Here is a 24,242-nt window from a genome sequence, read left to right on the forward strand (position 1 = left end):
ACAGCATCGACCTACCTCAATCCCTTAGAGCCCCTGTGGACCACGGCGTACGGGACCGCCCAGACCACAGCAACATCATAAAATCAATATCCTCTGTGGACCACGGACGAAAGTCCCAGACCACAGCATCGACCTACCTCAATCCCTTAGAGCCCCTGTGGACCACGGCGTACGAGACCGCCCAGACCACAGCAACATCATAAAATCAATATCCTCTGTGGACCACGGCGTACGAGACCGCCCAGACCACAGCATCGACCTACCTCAATCCCTTAGAGCCCCTGTGGACCACGGCGTACGAGACCGCCCAGACCACAGCAACATCATAAAATCAATATCCTCTGTGGACCACGGACAAAAGTCCCAGACCACAGCAACATCATAAAATCAATATCCTCTGTGGACCACGGCGTACGAGACCGCCCAGACCACAGCATCGACCTACCTCAATCCCTTAGAGCCCCTGTGGACCACGGCGTACGGGACCGCCCAGACCACAGCAACATCATAAAATCAATATCCTCTGTGGACCACGGACGAAAGTCCCAGACCACAGCATCGACCTACCTCAATCCCTTAGAGCCCCTGTGGACCACGGCGTACAAGACCGCCCAGACCACAGCAACAAACCCACTTCAATAAAAGTAAGCAAAGATGCGTGGAGCATTTTGCGTAAAAAAAAAAAAAAACACAAACACAGGTTCAGAGAATCCAAGTGATCTCTTTAATACAGCGTATGTTGATACGTTGATATATCACAACAAAGTAAAACTGGTGCAGGGCACGCACCAGGCCGCAGAATGGCCGTGTCGGCGCAACGACATTTAACAAACCATTATAAAGGGTAGTTGTTTCATATGTATAGTTGTTTCATATGTATTTCACTTTAGAGGGTAGATGTGACATAAACAATGTCAAGGCGTTAGTAATAACTTTAACAAAATTATTTGTTTTATAGATCGTCGTACGATTTGTATTGAAGGAAAGTAAATGGCAATTCGTATCGTGATTTGTAATATGTAAAGATAAGTTATTTTGTGAGTTTTAGTAAAACACAAACTTAAACAGTAACCATTTTGTAATCAATGTTATTCAATTATGATTTCTTTAAATTTTAAATGGCAATATAAAGTTTAGTTGGTTTAATAATTGATTACGAAAACTTTTGTAATGATTACTGTTTATTTGAATTACTACGAATAATCTTTGTAACTTATTATTTAAAATTAAGAGTAAATGTAATGACTCCTCGAAAACCATTTATATTCGGAGACATCTGTGGCGAGGACACAGTGGTGTGAGAGCTATCCAGGAGAAATTACTAAGTGTTAGTTAAAGTTGAAAATAAAGTGGTGCGAGTAAGTGAGAGTGCTTTATTGGTGAAAATGGATAACCTGATAGGTGGAAATAGTGTTATGTGACGATAACATCGCTGACGTCACAGCTCCTAATAATCAACTTGGACATGGTTCTTCGACATATATATATATATATATATATATATATATATATATATATATATATATATATATATATATATATATGTTATGACCATTAATTCTAACATTACATTTAGGGATAGCCAATTTTTCGGTCAAGATTAATTTCATATGAGAAAGATTTAAATCAAATGTGATCCTGTTTTGTGCCACATATTATATATTTGGATAATATATTATACGAATGTTTGTGGTATTTTATAATTTTAGTTAACAAGTTTGCATCGTTAAAGTATAGACAGCTTCCTGATATTCTTTTCTAGACCTTTCTGACATTGGGGAAGCGAACTATTACTTTCCTCCGACTTAAGGAAGTTGAAGGTGGTTAAGGTATGTCTTCCAGTGATAGGCCCGAAACTACCCACTAAACTTCAGCGGCAACCTTCATCGCCTTAGTAGATAGCCACGGGGTAGTTTGCGCATTAGACTTTGACGCTCTGGCGGAGAGTCCCAACCCTCAAATAAGGGTGCTCCGAGTACCATATGCCTATGTGGGGCGAAAGGGTGGCCCCCAACCCCCTATCGCTAAGGCTCTATTTTTTTTTATATGAAAAAGGGAGCAAACGAGCAGACGGCCTACCTGATGGAGGTAGTACCGTCGCCCATGGACATCCGCAAAATAATTTAGCGGATGCGTTGCCACTCTAATTTGGGGAAGAGGGAGAGGAAAAGTTGGGAAAAAGGAAAGGGCAACCGGCTCCCTCACTCATCGGACGAAACCCAGCCATTAAAGACTGCTTCACGCCGAACTTCTATGAGAGGGTGGTGCTTCCCCGGTCGAGCGAACCCATGTTCGAGCTACAGTAATTTGACCTTAGCTAGGCTCAAGCACCTTACAAAGTTCTACCAACTAGTTAGGAAAGTGGCTTCCATAGTTCCGCACTTTGCGCAGAAGGTATATCATAATCAATAGGGTTATTCAGAGGTTCTATCATTGCTAGTTGTAAGCTTCATTCAGGGACCGCCGTGGAGACGTTTACGAGAGACCGAAAATACCTTGCAAATAGAACTTCTAAGACTTTCTTAATGTGATTATTGTCACGTCTATTTCTAATTTATTTATTCTATCAATTCTTAGTATATTAATAACAACAAGAGATTTAAATAAAACTAGTATTATTCGGATTTACTACGCGGATTTTTATTATTTTAAAACTACATAATCCCGACGTTTCGGTTACTTTGCAGCAACCGTGATCACGGGCAGACGAGGTAAAGTAACGGCAAAGTAACCGAAACGTCGGGATTATGTAGTTTTTAAATAATAAAAATCCGCGTAGTAAATCCGAATAATACTAGTTTTATTTAAATGAATACTCGCGAAAATCTTAGACCTCATTAAACAACAAGAGATATTCAGTTCCATTATTAAGTTTATATTTTAGGTTTATGGATATATTTGATCGACAGAAATGAAATACGTTGAAACTCACAGTTTAGGGATACAATCGGAAAATACTTAGGAAACTGATGAAACTATTCGTTAACGAGGATAATTTAATATCCTTACAATTATTAAGTAACTACTTATACATTAACTTTCATTAATGGTTATCAGAAACAATTATAAAACTAGATATATGTATATATTTTTTTGTATTTTTATGTACAGTCGTGCATATTTAAACATCACGTATTTTACATATGTTGTGGTAATTTTTTGCTGCTCGCAAAAGTACCTTTTATAGAAGAAGGAATAACGAATATAAAATTAATTTTTTTACACAAAAAATAGAAGCTAAAATAACCGGCATAAATAAATGTATATAAGAACATATGTACAGAAATGAATGAGGAGTATAAATAGAACGTTAAAGAGATCAAACTGTCATTTGGAACAAATAAAACGTGAATGTTCTCTTTGCACATATAATTAATTCTCATTTACGATCCGTTCACCCGGTTTTCAAAACTGTATCTCGATGCAGTCACCGTTTATCATCTGTTATGAGGTCGAGAGAGTTTTTTTGAAGAAATCTCTTTAATGTTTTTATAATATTTTCCTCAATCACATGTAAATGTCTCCGAAGAAATTGAGACAAGTAATGTGAATCATTACACAGTTAGACCCGATTTCTTTTTCATTGGTAATTTTTATGAAATTTTAATACGTCCTGTATATAATTTGGGGTTTTTTAATTCATGTGTCCTTATCTTTTATTTGTATTGGATGTATGCGGAATATGATATTGTTCTGCGGTTTTTCCTAACAGAAAGTTCCATGGGTTGATCTGTGAAAGTTGCTTCTTAGTCAAGTTCAATAACACCGGTAACAGTACCACTGCCACGGCCAAACGCGACGCGCGTCTCTTTATCATCCATATTTTGATCTTACCGTATAATGGTTTGATGTTATAAGTGCAATATGAAGAATTTTATTTTTATCCTCGTCGTATGCTGTGTTACACCACTAGTGTTGCCAGCTAAATACATTCTGCCGAAATGGAAGAAACAGGTCGGTACTTTTATTTTGTTTAGGTATGGTTAGAAATATTTTGCACTAAAGTGTTGCATGTTCCTCTTGCATGTTATGGTCAATGTTTGTTTAAACTTTTTCTTTTTATTAGCAATAAAAATATTTTCAAATTATTTTTAAGGTAATTAATATTATTATTTTTTAAACAATACGACCTACCTACGACCTACGAGAATTTTTTTTTTAATTCATTAATTAATTCAAATATTTTTTAATATACTGTTTTCATGCAGTTACTGTTAAGAAACTAACTTTCTAACAGATATAAAATCTAGTTTTTTTCCTGTAATATTTAAATAATTATTGAGTTTTTTTTAGTTCTTTGATAAAAAAGGGCCTAACAGATAGCTGTTATGCCAGCCTTATATATACATAAAAAAATCTACTTCGCAGGTAAATAATTTATGTTTAACACATACAAATTTATTTATAATAAATTTATTTTGGTTGTATATTAAAATATGAATATAAAAATCATGAGCCACTCTATTAAATTTACAGTAGTATAGTCGTATTATTTAAAAGCGTTTTAACTGTAATTCGTAAAAAAAAATAAAGTTTCAAGTAAAAATCCCATCTATACCTCGTACCATATATTTGGTAATCGATATGCTAATTGAATCGCCTCATTTTAATTGTAAGTAAGGAAACGCTAGAAATGGCAATTTAAATTACCAAACACCAAGTTTCCTCTAGACATGTTTATGAGGATTCGGTTTCCATATATAATCTGCAACCGTTTTTGGTTTTTTATAAAAAAAAAATAGAAGTGGCACGTATTAAGTATCTGTGAAATGAATTCAATCAACTTTAAATAATTACAGACCACACACGTACATGTAATAAGACATGCATTTGTTAAACAGTTTTTTTTGTTATATATATGTACTTTGAAATGATAAAAAGTTCATCCAAAAACATACTTTCGCAATAATAAATATAAAACCTTTTTTTTAAAATCGTCCAAAAAGCCGCAAATGGTCATTCAGAGCCGTTAAATAGAATAAACAAAATACTATATGAATGACTATACCTAAGAAGGTACAATATTTAAAATTTACGACTCTGGGAGCTTATGAACGAATTTTTTTATCAGGCATTGACAATTATAATGCACAATTAATTTTAAGAATTATAATACGTACAATTATGTGGTTATATTAAATGTGCTACCGAGATTGGCAAAATATTCCACATTTTCAGTGTCAATAAGGTCATAGCGTAGAAAAAAAAAGTGGTATCGTGTGTTGGATAAAAGAATATTCTATTTTTTTTTTAAATATCAGTTCTCATCATAAGTTTAATATTATTATTTCCAATAGAAACATATTTTAAGCAGAGTTTCTCTGTGCGGCATACTTTCTCGCGGCTTTCTCTCATATTAGAAAGTACCTTCACGACATCCTGACGGCTCCGTAGGATTTATATTAATTGCCGTTCTTTATGCTTAGTCCAAGTTTCACAGTCACACTACATACGAGGCGTTTACCGTTTTTCAAACAATACAACTTAATCCTACAATGTGCGAATGTTTATGAACGAGAAATTGTGAGAAGATGCAAGCTTAAGTAAGCTTACTGTTGCCAATGAAACAGCGACATCTACTGTGAATGAAAGCAATTAATCTATTGAGAGAAATGTATTGTGACATTTCATTGATTTGATCATTTCAAACTATGTAGGTCAAAAGGTGACGTTAGATGCTTTTATTTTATACTACCTTAATTTTGAATATTTTTTTTTGTTACAGAGGATAAGAAATTGTTTATTAATATCGTTATGAATTATGAGTTTACCTGTCGATTAAACCTCTTATTTATTGGGATATTTTTTTTTAATTCCAAACTAAATGATAAAAAATAATATTTAAGAAACAGGGTATAAAAAGATTTTTATATTCGAATATTTCCTACGCAGAGGAGTTAATTATAATCTGACTAAGTATTTAAAAAGTTTCATTTATTTTTAACATTCCAAACTTTACAAGGTTACTTACAAAATCCAATAAATGTGCACATAACAACTAATCAGTAATATATATTCCATTAATGTTCTAAACAAACGTTCAATTATTTCACATTAAACTTCTGTATCTCACTTTTTAATCGGTAAAAATAATCGTTCTTATCAAGATATAATTCATACGGAACTTTCATTTCAATTACTCTATGATTTACTAAGAATGTTCACGATTATGATAATTATACTTGTTACGTGTAATTAAACGTAAGATCCGAAGCTATCGCGTGATATAAATCTATGACTATGTGTTATGTCATAATGAGGTCCTATTAAAATGTTCCAAATAGCATTAGAACCAGCTAAGGTATAGTGAAAGGGAGCAGAAATTTTAAGATCACACATAAAATATATATGATATGTATGTTATGGTTTTTGTTTGTCCGTTGTTATTCAATTACTTTGTAATAGGTGGGTTAATACAGCTATACTACTATAGTGGTATGAAGTTGCGATATAAATCTTGTTTTGATTATATAATTAACTAGCTTTTGTCCTCGTCTCCGACTGTGAGGAGATGTTTATCACAACAAAAGAAATCCGATCTTCATAACTTAATTTACCCAATCTCGTATAGACTGTCGATAAAATCAGTTCATCCCCGAAAAGCAGACTACATTTTCGCATATGAGCCGAAACTTCCCAGCATTCCATGGATTCACCGTGCGGGTGCCGGGTCTATCGTTGCAAGGAGAGGAGTTTCAACAGTACCTGGGACTTGCGACCCAGGTCTATGTTTCTCTCTCTATATATATATATTTATTTATTATTTATACCCCTATCAGACGCGCGTTAAGCGCTCACCTCAAACGTCCAAGGTCCTCTCTCTACCTAACTCAATTTGAAATAAATCTACTATGGCTACCTTCGACGCTTGTTCCAAGAATCAACTGATGTTAGTTCTGGACAGTCCCAAGTCTTTTAGTAGATTTAGCCCTTATACCTCCTACTTCCACTTCTACCGCATACAAATTTACAACAAACCTATTCATGGTTCCTTAGTGAGCTCGTAATACTTGTTGACCTTGATAGCATGGTCTTTGGGGATGTTGGTTTCTTAAGGAACCGTGAGCTATATTAGCACAACTCGCTTTAAAATCGCTAGTATAAAAATATGTGTGGTCTGGACGCCGACGCACAAATATACTTTGGGATTATATATTTCTCCTCATATGTATTCATCAGTTGAGTCCAATCCGAAGCCGTTTTAATGTTAGCGTAACTAAGAGTAAGAGTAAGGCTTGATGTTTGAATAAGATTTGTAGCCCTAGTAATAATCGTAGCCTTAGTGCCTTCTCTCACAAAACGTATTGATAGCTTGTTTGTGGTTATTTCTTTTTGCGCTCTGGCTACCGAAAGACTAACCGCTTCAAGTAGAATTTCTATAACCCTATCGTCACGACGCGAGCATTGACCCTTCTCGAGGAGCATCTTACACCCCATGAGCAAAAGATTTGTAGTTCCAACTGCCTCCTAACAGATGTAGCAATTTTTTTCGGTACCTTTACCCCATTCTAGGAAATTATTCTGATCTAGAAGAGTCATCTGCAATGTACTGAGATAAAATTTTAGCATTGCTTGCGACCAATCATGAATTAAGGTGCGCCATTTTAATGCTTATCGGATTGTTCTGAAAGCTAAAGCTCATTGCATGAATCTATTATATTTAGAAGGCTCGTCTTGCTGAATAAGTCTTTAATATAGCCATATATTTGGCCTTCCTACTTGATCCTAACCCTACTCTGTTACTTTGTGCTCCTATCCTAAACTGTTTATGGAATTGAAGTCTTAATTCTAGCTCTAGAGCAGCGTTGTCTTTTAGGAGTGAGGTAACGATGTCATCATGGGATTTCTCCAGGATATATCTCTAAGAAACTCTTAGTTGTTTATAGAGCTCCGATGGCCCTTTTTGATTTATCCCAAAATTATTGCGATTAATATTAAATATTTTGACTTATATTATATATTCTTCTCTTAACTTATCTCCTAACCCATCATCAATATATATCAATGCTTCATTATGAATAAAATATTAACTGATTTTATACAATAATTCTTAAGACTCATACACAAATATTAAAAAATATGTTTGTAAATATACCCTCCCGACATAGTTTTTGATAAATTTTAAACAGAAAACTGTCCATCGCTACTTATTTGTGAATAACACATCCATGAATATGCATATCCTTAAATTATGTGAACCTATTGTGTTAACATTGCACGCATGTAACAAGCACGTTAAATGCACCCCATAGCCTCTATATAAGAAGAGTGTTCAGGCGTGCGAGCTGCCGGCTGTTCAGAGCGAACACAGTCACTACGTCTGTGATGATAAGGGGGAGCCGAAGTGTCTCCCTGGCTGGCAAGGAGACCTCTGTGATGTACCGATATGCAAACGAGGCTGTGATCCACTACAAGGTGAGTTTTAATCTTTATTTGAACCTGTTTCCTACGTTGTAAGCTTCGTTTATATTTTAACATGTATGTCTAAGAACTTGAAATGCAGTATAATATTTTTTACTTTTTCATATTGTATTGAGTTATTATATCATTGAGATATTGGAATAACAATAAAAGAAATATCTTTTTATTTTGTTAGTAAGGAAATATTGCTTTCATTATTTTCAGGTTATTGCAAGCGTCCTGGCGAGTGTAGATGCAAGCTAGGTTTTTACGGAGAGCGCTGTAATAAATGCATACCACTCCCAGGATGCCAGCATGGCTACTGTAACGTCTCCTTCGAGTGCATATGCAGAGAAGGATGGGACGGCATATTCTGTTCAGAACGTAAGTATATAAACAATACCAATTTGTTGCAATTATATTTTATAAGGCATAAGAAGATTAATGATCATGAATGCATCTAAATTAGTTTTGGATACTTTTATATTTCGATATTTATACTTTTTGAGCAATCGGTTTATGAATAAGTTATTTAATGTTTATATAAAACAATGTTCTATAGCAATGTGTCGGTCTGATTGTCATGCTACCCGCGGTTTCTGTGAGACGCCTGGAGAGTGTCGCTGTAGACTCGGTTGGGCGGGACCGACATGTCGAGCTTGCCAACCTTTACCCGGCTGTCAACATGGCTATTGTGACAAGCCACTAGAGTGTAAATGCTTACCAGGATACACCGGACTATTGTGTCAAACCCGTAAGTATACTATTATGGTTTAACAAAATATAACTTACTGTATGAACTGCATACATTATATTAACATTGTGTTTAATTAAGATTTTGTATGGGATCTCTCTCTCTTTTTCTAAAGAAAAATTGTAATAAGAAAATTAGTATTTCAATAAATAAGGTTTTACAAACGAAAACAACTTAAAACCTTCCTACTATGTTAGATTTGTTGAAAATGTTTTTTTCCATTTATTTTTTACTTTATAAATCTACGTTAATTAAATGAGTATTAAGTACAAAAAGTAGGGTTGTTAATTTAACACACGGTTCTAAAAACAGTCAGGGTTGTCAATATAAATTCAATAAGATACTTACTTTGTTTGACCAGCGATTTGTGCTCCTGGATGTCACGGGGAAAGAGGATATTGTCGTCGCCCTGGTGAATGCCGCTGTAAAGTTGGTTGGACCGGGAAGAACTGCTCCCAGTGTCACAAATACCCAGGCTGCGTCCACGGAACATGTAGCAGGCCCTGGGAGTGCAATTGCGAGAAAGGTTGGGGAGGCATGCTTTGTGATGAAGGTTAGTTTGTTAGAGAATTTTGTTAATTTATATGAAACGTCTGAGAACATTTTAATGTACTATATTTATAATTAGAATTTGATTAAAAAATGTTTTATACATAATAATATTTAGTAGCTATTGTATAAAATATTTATGATAAATATTTATTTTTATAATTACTTAAGTTTAGTGGAAATAAAATTTGGTAATAGTGTACTCATTTAGGTATCTATAGACGATCTTCTATACAATAATAACGTTCAAGCCAAACGTAATATGTATTAATTTTAGCTTTTGTTAGACAAGAATTATTCTGTAGTTGTGAAGTTTGAAGGTTATATGATTATTTATTAAAATAACAACTAGGTAGGATGTAAAAGAGAAAATTCTGATATTCGTGATTAATGTCAAACAGAGTCTGATAATGTTTATTATCAATAATATAATTTTTCATTCGTATTAGTTTAATTTATTTCTTAATTTTCTGTTACCTTTGAAGTTTCTAACTATTTACTCTTAATGAATTCTTATCTATTATCAGAGTTGAACTACTGTGAAAAGAATCCCGATACGTGCAAGAATGGCGGGAAATGTCAGTCTTTGGAAACCGGGGACGGTTCCTACAGGTGCCATTGTCAGGAAGGCATTAGCGGGAAGCACTGCGAAATATTGCCAGAATCCATGACCACGTCAAATAACACAGAAGTGATGGACACTGATGAGATTACAGAGAAACCTGAATCAATATCCGTCGAAGAAACAACGACACCCAAAATAGAAGAAGATCTTAGTGATGACAATGAGACTGAATGATTTTATTCATAGGCAACATGTATTGTGATAGATTATAATAATTTATTTAATTCATCATTTCATAATCACCGTTTCATCATCACACATTAAGTTAATAAAGTATTCATCATCATATCTTCATAAAGCTTTGGTTCATTCAAGTGTCAAACAATAAAAGGAATTGTAATGTTACAATTATGAATAAAAAATAATATATTTATAAGTATGTATAAGCATTTAAATGTAATTATTTATTCTAGAATATAAGATGATTAAATTATAAAATGACAGCATTTTTTCTTTTAACATGAATTCCATCCCAAAAAATTACGCCAAAAAATAAGAATCGTAATGAGTGTTACATTTTATCTCCAGTCGAGATATAAAGGTACATAGAACAAGACGAAGACAAGCTGTCGGCGTCTTTATAGGAATATTTCTAATTTATTGCTATTTGAATATTTGTAAATACTCTTGAAATATTAAATCAAAGTATTAGAAATCTTTGTATTTAGCTTACGACACATAATAACTTCATTACAAAGTTTCAGAACTGGCTGCAAATTTTTAATAATTTAAATTTCTTTTAAATGAAACTAATATTTTTCGGATGAACTACCCGTGAATTATTTTTGTAAAAAACTACACACTCCCGACGTTTCGGTTACTTTTCAGCAACCGTGATCACGGGCAGACGAGATCTTAGATCTCATTAATTTAAATTTCTTCTCATTGCGAGGATATTGTTTTGATGGCGTACTTATCATTTATTAGGTTCGTTATTTGTAGATTACAGTCACAAAGCTCCAGACATTTTCCATACCGGACATTTCTCAGATGCTTTCGACTTAACTGTATTAAAAATGACACAATATTTAGGACATCGTATATTAATTTTGAATAAATTCACTCGTTTCAAAACACGGCTACAGATAAGTTATTGCAATAAGTGACTTAGACACTTATGCATAAAGTGCAATCTATATCTTTATGCAATTTTCGAGTACGATTGCTAAGCCAACACATGTTTGTTAGCCAGTAACGAAATTGTTAATTAAATTCAATCTCTCTGTAGTCAATGTTTGTGGCTGTGCCCATGCTCTTATAAGAGCAGTCCGGTCTAGTCTAGTTATATGGTTGGCGATGTTAGGGTTTTGATTAAGATTAACATTTAACTAATTCACCTCACGAGCTACCAGTTAATTATTATTTTATATAATATATAACTTATCTCTTATGCAGACACGAAGTCTTGGATGTATTTTAAAGTATGGAGCATATATATAGTTGCATTTTATTTATAGCTATAAAGAAAGCATTTGGAATAAATATTTTTTATACGTATAAATCAAACATCATTATAATATTACTATAACGTATTAGTATTGCAATTTTTTTTATAATATGGCCGTTTTCGTACGTGCAAAGACGTGCACAGTCCGATAGTTTTGTTGATTATTTATTTAATGTCAATGTCATTAACGTCAGTGTTGCAATTTCGTTCGAATTCTGATAGGTTTTTCGCCAGTAGGTTTTAATTGATATCAGTTATTCAGAGCAGAGCATCTGATACATGAGGCATGGACTACATTCCGTAAAAACAGTGTCCAGCGACGTTTTCGGTCAAGCAAAGCCTATTCAATTAATTTACTTGCATATGTTATCTTCGTTTGGTTGTAATACCATAAATGGAATCAGCTGTAACCTAATGCATGGTTCGAAGCCCGTTTGAATTTTATCTCGACCAAACTTAGCGTTTAAACTTTCGAGATCCTATAATAATCTAGTCAGCATTGGTATTACGACACGGCCCTTCAATCTGCATTTTTTATCCATTAGAACATTTTTTTTTAATCTGTAACAGGTTTTTTTTTTAATGTATTATTCCGGCCTAGAACCTTCAGCTCATTATGATGCTTTGGGATTACGGAGCCTTATCTGACGAGATATGTTTTGATATTTATCGATACACATCGTGTATTAGGTCATATTAGGTTTCGTGTTGTGATATGTTACCTAACATAGAACGACTGCTATCAAGAACCAACAACATGCTTCGTTTCTTGACTGCGGTTGCAAGTGACTTTTTTTTTTGCGTTTTTTTTCCCGAGTTATCAATAAATGTAACACGTTGTTCTGATTTTTCAATTATTTTTATTTGATTTGAAATTGTCAAAGAAATAAATTTGATAATTTTACGATTTGTTTATATCTGTCCTAAGACTTTATTTATAGTGATATAATTGAATTATAAAATTCAAGTTTTTCTTCGAAATTAGCAAATAAAACATAAAAATTTGCGACATAAACTTTTTTGGCAATGAAATTTAAATTCCATTTAGCTTTAAACTTTAGATTGTTTACTAAGATCTTAAGTAATTTAAGCAATTATTATTTAATTTTATGTAAAACAATTAATTATATTTATGTAACAAGGAACAACAACCAAATTCTACATTCTTAAAATCTCTACAAAATTACAATTTCAATCTGTCCTTTCAGTATTTTTTCTCATGAAATAATAGCATAGTATACATCGTTTTCTCAAGTTGTAAGTTGCATGCCCCAAATAAAAATTAAGATTTCCATATTAAACATTTTAAATATCTCAGGAAGCGTTGAGATTGGCCATTTCAGTAAACTGGATTAGGGCAGTAAAGATGTCCAATTAAAAAAACTTACTAACTAAACGAGTCTGTATAATTTAACGAGATATATAGACATGAAGCAGAAGCTCACAAGACATTAGTATTAAGTATATATCTAATAGGGACTAAAGTGCCATGAAGTAACCGCAGCCCGCCCTGCAACGATGAGATATTGAAAAGTGGTTTCGGCGTATGTTTGATGTTAGTTTTGTGCTATATAAAGGTGGAGGCAAAGGATATGCAATAGACTGACAGCACATACAACGTGGAGCGGTCGCATATATATACTTGTCAAAAAGGAATGTGAATTGGTGAAAAATCGGGAGCATAACTCGATAAAGATGACGGCTATACACTTTTTCATGGTATGTATTTTTTTTTAATTTTATATTAATAATATATGTGAAATAACGCTAAAGATAAATTTATTATTTAATATATAATATTTTTAATTTATAATAAAAAAAAACATCAAAAAGTGCAAAAAAGCCGACAGATTTTTTTTTTCGTTTTTTGTAATATCTTTAATTTTTAATACATTTTCATGCGTTTTTTTAATACATTTAAATTCACTCGTGGGACGAAGGGAAACTTTTCTCCAAAAAAAAGAATGACTCTTCTTGACCCTAAATTTCGAGTAACAACTTCTCTCACACTAGGGATAACTTCTTGGAGTAATTATTAATTATTATTGAAGTCCAAGATCGATACTCCTCCTACATTCAACAATTAATTGTTTCTTAAATGTATTAAGTTAAATACTAATTTATTTTGTACTAAATGAAAGGATATTAATAGAATCAATAGTTACAAAACTTTTCCGAAGTAGGCCATGGTAAGCTAGAACCCCCGACAAACGATAAATAAGTGGCCAGTGGTAGATTTAGATTTTTTTCAATAAACCTAATTTTTTAAGTAAATATATATTTTAATCAACTATTTTGACGAGTAAAAAATGTGTTTATTTTTTTTTTTAAGTTTGTCGTCATGTAATTCTTTCATAACAAGATTTATACGAAAAATTACATAACATTAAGTCCTTGTGAGTTTGATATTTTTGTGGAAATTTAAGACATTATATTAAGACAAAGCAAACGAGGGACATAAAATAACCCTATCCTTGCTTAAGAGCAAAAAGCATGAAAATATTTATCCTAATTTACATCGTATAAAGCCTTAGAGTAAATATAAGTTGAACCTCTAGGTGGCAAATCATATATATTATTTAGTTGCAATTGAAGTTTTAAGAGTACTTTTTCGGCATCCCGGCATAAATAAAAACAATGTTTGATATGAAATACATTGATGCGAATGATAACGATGTGCTAGAATATTAAAACGATAGATTTCTTTAGGATTCACATTACCTTAGATAACTGTAATTAAATTGATTGATTTATTTCAATAAAAAATCAGTTCGTGTTGCACATTGTGTTACAATATACGAAATTATTTTAATTTGTGGAGCTAGAATTCACCACGCAACTTCGTAACAGGTAATTAAAAAAGATCTTCCTTCTATACTAAGACATACCTTCGTTCTAAAACAGTTTAAAAAACGTATTTGGTTTAACATAGTCGAATAAGATTTCTTCAACATATTTTAGCTTGTCAAAACATTGTTTCAGACATATTCCTATGACGTATCAGACGGTACAGTATCATATTATGTAACAAACGTCGCATTATTTTAAAGCTATGTACGTATATTTAAAAATAATAGTTAATAAAATTAATAAAAACGACGTAAAAGTCTGCTGGGATTTATGAACATTATAATTAATATTAATGATAACAGTCTCTTTGTTGTATCCATACGTATTTCATTTAAATGAAATAAATCCAAAATTGGTATAAAGTATATATATTTATTGCGTTTTATTGTATTTATCGTCTCTCAAAGATATCTTAAGTTCTTGAAAAACTTTATCCGTTGACGTAATACAGAAGTATTAATATTTATACAAGTTTCATAATTTCTGAGAATATGTAAGGGCCAGTGGTTTCAAAATATAAAATTCAACATATTTCCCAACTTACCCGTTCAAGTACTATTTACGCAATCGTCTAAAAACTAGCTAATACCGACACAACAAATCTAGAACATGTGTGAATAAGCCGCCATCTTCCGTAGGTGATACAATTATAATTACAGTATAGAGTCTGTGACATAAACGTATACTTTTTTTAAAGAATTTTAATTGACGCAATCCATTCCTTTTAAATGATTTTTAAAAAGCAATCTACTTCTCAAATTTAAGCTCTTTATAAGTTGATATATTAGTGTTGTACTTCAACGGTTATTTATATGGAAGTGTTATCAGAAAGCTTAGTTGGCTTTGCCTTGACCTGGCGCATATGGTAGAATATACTGCATAGACTAACACTAAGGTCGTTCGATCATAAGCCTTTGAAATATTTTTTTTTTAATTTTTTTTTTTTTAATAAACTGAAGATATTGTTTGTATACCAACTAAATATTTAAAATTTAAAATACAACTCTAATTTCAGGTTCTGCTTGTAGCGAGCAGTTTATATGCCAAGGAAGTAGATACAAAAGCGAAGGTATCAGAGCTCTTAGAGAATGGCATTAAAGACGCTCCCGCTGGTAAGCCTGTCAAAAGAGGAATCCTATCTTCTGGATATTCCTTAGGCCTATCCTCTGGTCTGTCTCATGGAATCGGTATCGGTTCAGGCATTGGACTTAGTTCTGGATTAGGTTCCGGAATAGCTATCGGCTCTGGATACGGTTCAGGAATTGCTATCGGTTCGGGAATCGGTTCCGGAATCGGCTCTGGTGTGGCTATCGGTTCTGGAATAGGTTCAGGAGTAGCTATTGGCTCTGGAATTGGAATTGGTTCTGGAATTGGAATCGGTTCTGGAATAGGAATTGGCGGAGGAATCGGTGGAGGAGGAATCGCAGTTGGCGGTGGTCCAGCTATAGCAGTAGGCGCCGCCCCAGCTGTAGCTGTAGCAGCAGCTCCAGCTGCCGTGCAGACCTCCGTTGCTGTCCAACCCAACCCCGTCATTCTCCGTCAGGAAGTACCCAGATTTATTACGAGAACAATCACAAGAAACGTCCAAGTTCCCGTTCAGGTTCCAGTACCTGTCCCAGTTGACCGTCAAGTTCCAGTTCCCGTCAGGGTGCCAGTTCCCGTGGCTGTGGACAGACCGGTGCCAGTCATCCACAAAGTACCAGTAGAAATTACCAGACAAGTGCCTGTATATTACGAAAGGAAGGTACCGGTGCCCGTTAGAGTACCAGTATCCGTTCCCGTGCCCTACCCCGTCACTGTTGAGAGACAGGTCCCAGTAGACCGACCAGTCATTATTAACAGGCAAGTGCCAGTGCCGCACCCAGTATACGTTGACCGTCAAGTTAACGTACCAGTGCCAGTACAAGTAGACAGGCCAGTTGCAGTACCCCATCCAGTTGTCGTTGATAGACCAGTAGCCGTGCCACAACCCGTAGTAGTGGATAGGCCAGTAGCTGTTTCATCCGGTGTTTCTGTTGGATCTCTGGGTGGTGGTGTAGCGTTAGGTGGCGGTGTAGGCCTAGGAGGTGGTGTAGCGTTAGGTGGCGGTTTAGGCCTAGGAGGTGGTGTAGCTCTAGGCAGCGGTATAGGTTTAGGCAGTGGCATTTCTTACGGAAGCGGCGGTGGCCTATCTTACGCAAGCGGCGGTGGCCTATCTTACGGAAGCGGCATTTCTCTCGGACACGGAGGTCTTTCGCTCGGTAGCAGTGGCTTGTACAGCGGAGGACTTTCATACGGCCACGGTTATTCGTCCGGAATCGTATCCAGCATCGGCCATTCGTCTGGCCTCTCCGGCGGATACTCGAAAATCATCAGTAGCCACTAAGATGACTGTCAGTACTTTAATGTACAATGGATATGAAAGATGAAATAAAATCATTGAAAATATAGTAATTGTTTTTTAATGTATATCTATTAAAGTCTAAAACACACAATACTATATAATAGATATTATTTATATGTGAAAAATACATAATTATTTATTTAATTGTAAGCAAATACTTCGGCACTTATATTTATATCAGATAAAGTTATATAAAATTAATACTTCAAATCATTATATTTTTATACTTATTTACGAGGGACGGTTACTTTACTTCTTTATTGTCTTTGTTTGTAATAAAGTTTTGTTTCTTGACGGTTGAGTCTTATTTTCGTATTTTTTTTTGTTCCAATTACTATATAAAACTACTGTTTAGTATATTGTTCGAAAATGTAGTCAAACTACGAAGTATTCTACAGTCAACAGTTGGGACATAGTGTCTAGTGCCTAATAGATAATACATCTTTTTGTTGGGTTCATCGGAGAATCGGGGGGGCATTTCCATATTCTTGAGAAATCTGCATTGTTCTGTAGTGCACCGCGGGCCCGGAGATGTTGAGGAGAGTGCTCGTCGGATAGACCTGACTTCAGGGAATCCTTGGTAGATACCTCACACCACAACTGGTGACAATATTCAGTTATTATTAATAACATTTTTTGGATAGTTAATTTGCACTACGAGTATTAATATTCAACATTTTAAACAAAAGAATATTTTAAGTACATTTAATACGAACCACCTTTAAAAATATCTAAAAAGTTCGATACATAATATGTAACATGCACAATGAAACGGGAATAGTTTAATATTCTTAAAACCTAAACACGTCTTTCTTGTGTAATTGTTATTTGTAATTGTCGAAACACTTGAACAATCAATTCTTAGTATTGTTTATATATTTTTTTTATATCTTTAAAACATAACATACTTAAAGATACTTCAAGAGCAATTGACGTACATTTCCATATGATATAAAAAATAATTGTTCTGGAGTAAATTCTTCAAAGCCGGGTAGCTTTGGTTCAGGGCCATACTTTTGTAAGTGTTCTTTAAGAGCCCCGAAAGACTCCCTAACACCACCGTTATCAGCGATATTTTCTCCTAAGGTTTTTTTGCCATCTACCTAAAATATATTGAGACAGAAATATCAAAATCACCTTCTGACAAACAAATATCAATATAGGACTCATTTTCATACACACATGCTCTCCAAGTTCAGGAATATAAAAATTTGAGTATTGGTCAACGAAGCATTGGGTCATATTGACGAATGATTGTATGGTGTCGTTGGACCACCACGGTAGCAAGTTCCCGTTCTTGTCGAAACGTCTACCTGTTGGCATTAATATTATTATAATTATAATAACAAAATCACATATAATAATATGTCTTACCGAAATCATCAAAACCGTGTGTTATTTCATGTCCAAGTACACTGCCCAATGCTCCATAATTTAGCGAACTGAAATTGAATTAACATAGCAGATAGGTTTAAAGGTTTAAGTTACAACGATAAATTAATTGAAATATATAACTATTTTATATAATGAAACTGTTTGAGTTTATTTTTTTAAATGTACAGTACATACTCAAGTCCCAAATCGAAGAATGGGTGTTGTAACATCACTAAAGGCACGGCTGCGTCCACAATTGAAAGAAGTTAATGAGACCAAGTATGAAGGATAAGAAATTTTAATCAATTTTTATATTTCAAAGAGGATGAATGGAAACGAAATTTGGTTTTTTCTTCAAGTAACAATCGTTATGTGTTTAACAAGATGGTATACAGATAATATTCATATATATTTTTTACTTAGATTTGGTATGTGATGTTCAAACCTTATTTAAGAATAGGTATTGGAACCCAATTAATGTAGCAAGTTAATGAATCGCTTACTCACTTATGGTATTTTCTTGAAAAGTATGATAAGCATTTACTTCTGTAGGGTCGGTAGCCCAAGCGAATTCGTTGCCAGTGCGAAATTTATTAAGGGCTTTCCTTATTTTCACCTGTATTATTTTAATCATATTTTCTAAATGCGTTTTAGGACTAACTTCGATTCCCTCGTAATATTTCTCAAGTGAATCCACATGTAGTAACCAGTCAGGGAAGCCAACGAATGACTTCATATCTATGATCTTCTGATAGGTCGCTAATTTTGTGTTATCATCCATCCATTTAGCTTTACCAACAAGTCGGGCAAGTGCGTTTTTCATTTCGTGTAGCATTACTTCAATCTTAGAAACAAGAAACATTTCTTAGCGAAGTAATTTAAACTGTTGCCATAATGCTTAAAGTAAATATTAAAACCTTTGGCTTGGTATCACTAAAGAAGTGGGAGTCGGCTATGGCATAGGACACAGCCATGCCCATCATATCGTTTGTGGCACTAGCACACTGAAGGCTGCGCGGTGTGATCGACAGTTCTCGAGATCTCAATGCGTCATATGACCTCTGGAATAACAGTCTCAATTCCGTCGTCGTGTGAACTGCCATAACTTCAACTACCTTCAAAAAAATAAGACTTATCACTTTTATAAGTTAAGTAAATAAAATTAAAGTATAATCTTCAGTATATAAAATATTTAAACCAACCTTTATCCAAATGTAGAGTTCAATTGAAACAGGAGAAGCTTTAGATACGTAGGCAGCCATAAGTGACATGTATTTTAAATCGGGATCGGAAACTAGAATTAAATCTTTTTTAAAATCTAAGTCGACATTGCTTATTTTAAAAATACCCTCTAGGTATTCTTTCCAAATGTCCATTTTAACGCCGTCATTATCCTGAACTATCATATCTGTATGTTCTTGAATTTCTTCTACCGTGTATTCAGGTATATTTATATAAATTTCATCATCACTCGTCGTAACATTGACATCGTCTTCTAGCTGAAAAATAAATATTTTAGTTTCTTGTCTCATGGATTGATCTTCCTGATTGTATTTAAATGTCTGTGGACATTCTTTCTTCCAAACTTACCTCATACATATCTTCATTCATATTATAATATTCATTGGCAGACAGGAATATGTTTTGATCTAACTCTACTTCAGTCAAACTAAAGTTCTTAGCCGTGGCTTCAACTACAAAAAGCTTCATCATTTCTGCGTAAAATAGTTTGTATATATGTGCAGTCTTCTCTTCATCGTCATTATTATTATCTACATTCTTCTTTTTATTTTTATTGTCTATTACAAATGGAGCATTTTTATGTTTTTCTTTTTTCCTTAACAAAATACTTTTACGTCCTACATGACGTTTCTTTTCAATGAGAAAGCTGTAATAAATATAAATTTAAGTAAACGTTTATTACTTTAAACGAAAGGAACTATCTTTTTACCTTGGAAAAGGATTTGTTGCTTCGGGTGATCCCATAACAAGTCTATAAACTGAAGAATTTTTTGGATCAGTGAAGATATCAAATCCAATGAGTACATCCATCCCTAGTAATGTTTTAATTTTTATGACTGCTTCTAGCCAATTAAATTTGTAGGTGGAGTAGTCGATGTCATCAGTTACGTTGATAACTGTTGGATACGCGGGTAGTCCTAAAGATTCTAATATTTTTATCACAGGTTTTAGTCCCCTCTTATCTAGTTCTTCTGCAAATGATGTTACAGCGTTGTTAAATGTACTAAGTAATACAATTTAGTCGCGAAGAGATTTGGTTTTAATGTTAATTGATATTTCGACATCATTTTTACCTGTATCTATACAAGCACTGTATATATCCTTAGCCTGCTTTACCGGTTTCGGTTCGTTGGTGACATTCTTGGCGAGGAAATCTCGTATAGTGGCAAATACTTTCCTCTGTTTGTCATTGAACCAATCATATGAACTATAAGCATCCGGCCTGGGATGTTCTTTAGGCCAATTGCCGCATACGTACTAAAATATAGGATTATTTTATATAATATCACACATGATGACCTCTTGAAAGAGCTAAACTCTTGAATGTCAAGATTAATGGTATAGTTAAGACTAGGTCATCGGAGGGAATTAAAAAGGAAAGGAATTCCTTTACATTAGATGGTTGTTAATATCAATTAGTACGACTGTAATTCTCACTTGGTAAAAATCATTGCAAGGATCCACTGACTTATCCATGGACAGCGCGAGGTTCGCAGCTGATCTTAAACATTGTTTGCTTTCGCATATACGTATAGGTTTGCTCCGTTTTTGTTTGACATCTAAGAAATAAGTTTTTATGTTTATATTTAATTTATCAATAAAAAACTTCAAAAAAAGTGATCGGATTATTGTTCACATTAATAATTTCTATGGAGTTAATTGAATTAAAATGTACTTGTATTCTTTAACGTCATATTTTTAGTCTATGTTAAATGTTTTATAAGGTCCAAAAATCACGTTACAACCATTTCCTCTTACAGTATGACGTAAAAATTTTAAATTTCAGTATAGTTTTACTGCATTTTTATCATACATGTGATCTTATTTGAACAAAGGTCGAAATTTATAATTTTATTAACTTCACTACGGCTTACAGTCACGGTTGAATACATCGATAACGCTATTTTAGAAGTATATTGCAAAAAGTACTTACATAAAACCGTCATTGTGACAGCTAAACACAAGAATATAATGAGTAATAATAGTAAAATGAGGATTATCATCTTATTTTTATGTTTCCTTCTGAATCTAAAATAAAAAATACCGTGAACATGTTATCTTAGTTTACTGTAATTATATTTTATAACAAAGAATACTACCGAGCTGTTCTTGAGCCAACAGCTATGAGATAACCCGATTCGCGCATTTCATTACCATTTTTTAAAGGTGGCGTAGTCGACTTCGCACTGCAAGCACCTACGAAATAAATTTTAAATAGAGAGCTTTTATAGGTATTTATTTTCTCTCCATTTCAGTCTGGTTTTTATTTATAATACCATGAGTTATTACTTTCGAAAATAGATATTAAATGTCTGTAAAAGTGATAATTTTTTATTTTAGCTATCTGATTATTTTTTCTATATTCTTATAAGTAATCGTTTCAATATTAAGTTCGATTTTCAAAAAGTATATAGAAAGCGTAAATATTAAAAATGGAATATTTTTTTTATATTATAGCTATATAGTAGGGTAACATATAGTTTAAATTAGTTTTAATGGCTTAGAAAGTATAATTTGAATCATGAATGACCTCCATTTAGTCTTTCAGTTTGAAATTAATACTAAAGTTTTCATAATAATTTCACTTAAGGAAGCGTGCTGTTAAATATATATATATTTTTCTAATTTTATACCGAGTTCCAACTTTTACCAATCTCCACATTATTCACCAAATAATTAAAAAAAGACATTTAAGTGAATTTACTACTAATAAATATTTATTATTCCTTCTCTTGTATTTATTAACTTCTAGTTTGTATTATTATTATTATTTTGTTTCTGTACACCAACATACAGGAACAAAATGACAGAGACAAAAATATATGTCTTAATCAAAATACGGACTTATATCTTAAAGGTGATTTTCAGACAAGTGTAAGACAACTTTTAGTTTTGTTAAACTATAAATACTTTTATATATATATTTATTTATAAACGTATGTAGGGGAGGTTTTTGACAGCATTTATGGCAATGCTTTACCATTTATTTAGTATGTTATTTTAATAATTATATATTATTTAGCTGTGATATTAATCTGATTCTGTTTTTGAATCCTTTTATTAATTGGCGATAAATTTCTTGTTTATCAGCCCCATATCTGTATCTGACGTAGTTTACTAATGGTGTAAGGCCAAATACCTAAAAGCTAGTGCTATTAAGTGGGCACAGATTACAATCGAGGCCGTTAATGTTACCTGTGCTAGGGTTAACTGACCTTTGTGAGGTGTTTCGATTTCTTTTTTGGCATTAGAAAATTCTATAGGCATTAAATCATTTTACTTGAAATTTATAATATAATAATAAATTTTAATTTGTTCAAAGTTTAAAGACAGTATACGCTAAGATGAGAAAATATCTAGATTTTAGTTTTGTTCTTTCGATCTTTTAAAAGATTTTTTAATTGAATCGGCTACATAAATCACTCAGTTATTTTCTAGAATGAGTAAATTTGAGGTTATATTATTACAAAATTATAGATAAGCTACCTTTATTAATTTATGTTAAACTTACGAGTAACCGTCGGTCCCATAGCATCACTATTATTGCCCGACCAGGCATTCATTTTGCAACACAATTTGCAACAAAATTTTATTTATATTTACACTATAATCATTCTTATTACGATAAAATATGAGTGATATTCGCTCGCTTTTATATCTAATGTACTCAGTGCGTTCAGTTTCAAGGCTTTTGAGTTACTGAAAGCCTGCTGTTGTGAGCTGAAATGTGTCTACCGTAGTATTGTGACCATAATTGTTGTTAAAAATCATTAAATGGGATAAAAAGTTTTACTTTAAGTATGACATACATGCATTATGGATTTGAATGCTTTTTTTCCGAGTAATATTCTTTTTTTATTCTAAATGATAGTTTTTTTTAGTCTCTTTTTATCTAAAACGTATGGTCAATGTCATTCAAAGTTAGGAGGACAGTGCGATGTACAACACGCGATCGTTAGTGATGTGTCGCTATCGATTAAGATATTAATATTAAATATAAACATATTGACCTGTCACTTTCACTTTGTTTTATTTGAAATGTTGTTCCAAATAAGTTTACTACTTGACAACAATGTTCAATTTATTACTTCAAATATATACACTTTTTTATTGCCAGTTTTGAAAATCTATGTATATCATTTTCTTTTCAGTTTCATTATAAAATATGTTATAAGATTCAATAACATTTCTTTGTATAATATTGTGTTTGTTTGTATGGTAATGAAATAAAACTTACTTCATACGAATCCAAAGAGCTTTGTGAGATAGTTTTACACGCGATAGTGATGGGAATTTTATCGATTCAACAAAACGTTTACCGTTTCAGTATAAGTTTGTTTTCCTTTGATTTACATATCAGCTTACGATTTGTTGTGACATTCTTTTTAAATTTATAAAGTATTATTTACATTCATGTATTTTTTGTAAAAGGGAAGGTTTATTGAATAGTTTTTTTTTATTGATAAATAAAATTTTAGTGATTTAAAATTTTACATTCAAACTTATACAATTAAATGCTACACTCTTTTTATTCTAAGTAGTTTTTACAAACGTAAAAAAAATATTAATACGGAATATTATTTACTCATAACCTTCAACACGATAGTATTAAATTATT

The 24,242-nt window shown here is 33.0% G+C and overlaps 2 protein-coding genes across 4 annotated transcripts; one reads left to right on the forward strand and one right to left on the reverse strand.

The window, feature by feature from the left end:
- The first annotated feature begins 3,763 nt into the window (after window positions 1-3,763).
- Window positions 3,764-10,712, forward strand: LOC116770652 (delta-like protein 1). 2 transcript variants are annotated; one of them, XM_032662213.2, is made up of 6 exons: window positions 3,764-3,954; window positions 8,253-8,415; window positions 8,626-8,784; window positions 8,963-9,154; window positions 9,516-9,707; window positions 10,231-10,712. In XM_032662213.2, exons 1-6 carry the CDS (start codon window positions 3,865-3,867, stop codon window positions 10,500-10,502), a joined length of 1,068 nt encoding a protein of 355 aa, XP_032518104.2. In that variant the 5' UTR covers window positions 3,764-3,864; the 3' UTR covers window positions 10,503-10,712. The 2 variants fall into 2 exon arrangements, with proteins under 2 accessions (XP_032518104.2, XP_032518105.2); XM_032662214.2 differs by having other exon boundaries at window positions 8,277-8,415.
- Window positions 10,713-17,076: 6,364 nt separating this feature from the next.
- LOC116770920 (endothelin-converting enzyme 2-like) lies at window positions 17,077-23,307 on the reverse strand. Of its 2 annotated transcripts, none has more exons than XM_061520976.1 (15): window positions 23,136-23,307; window positions 21,724-21,820; window positions 21,558-21,652; window positions 21,062-21,183; window positions 20,698-20,881; window positions 20,334-20,595; window positions 19,973-20,270; window positions 19,585-19,881; window positions 19,300-19,497; window positions 18,890-19,226; window positions 18,578-18,626; window positions 18,383-18,450; window positions 18,191-18,321; window positions 17,947-18,111; window positions 17,077-17,608 (listed from the first exon to the last, which is right to left on the reverse strand). In XM_061520976.1, exons 1-15 carry the CDS (start codon window positions 23,185-23,187, stop codon window positions 17,435-17,437), a joined length of 2,529 nt encoding a protein of 842 aa, XP_061376960.1. In that variant the 5' UTR covers window positions 23,188-23,307; the 3' UTR covers window positions 17,077-17,434. The 2 variants fall into 2 exon arrangements, 1 of the variants encoding a protein (XP_061376960.1); XR_009752527.1 differs by having other exon boundaries at window positions 17,468-17,608; window positions 18,187-18,321.
- Window positions 23,308-24,242: the final 935 nt, after the last annotated feature.

This window comes from Danaus plexippus, chromosome 7 (genome assembly GCF_018135715.1).
Source record: "Danaus plexippus chromosome 7, MEX_DaPlex, whole genome shotgun sequence".
Lineage (NCBI taxonomy): Eukaryota > Metazoa > Arthropoda > Insecta > Lepidoptera > Nymphalidae > Danaus > Danaus plexippus.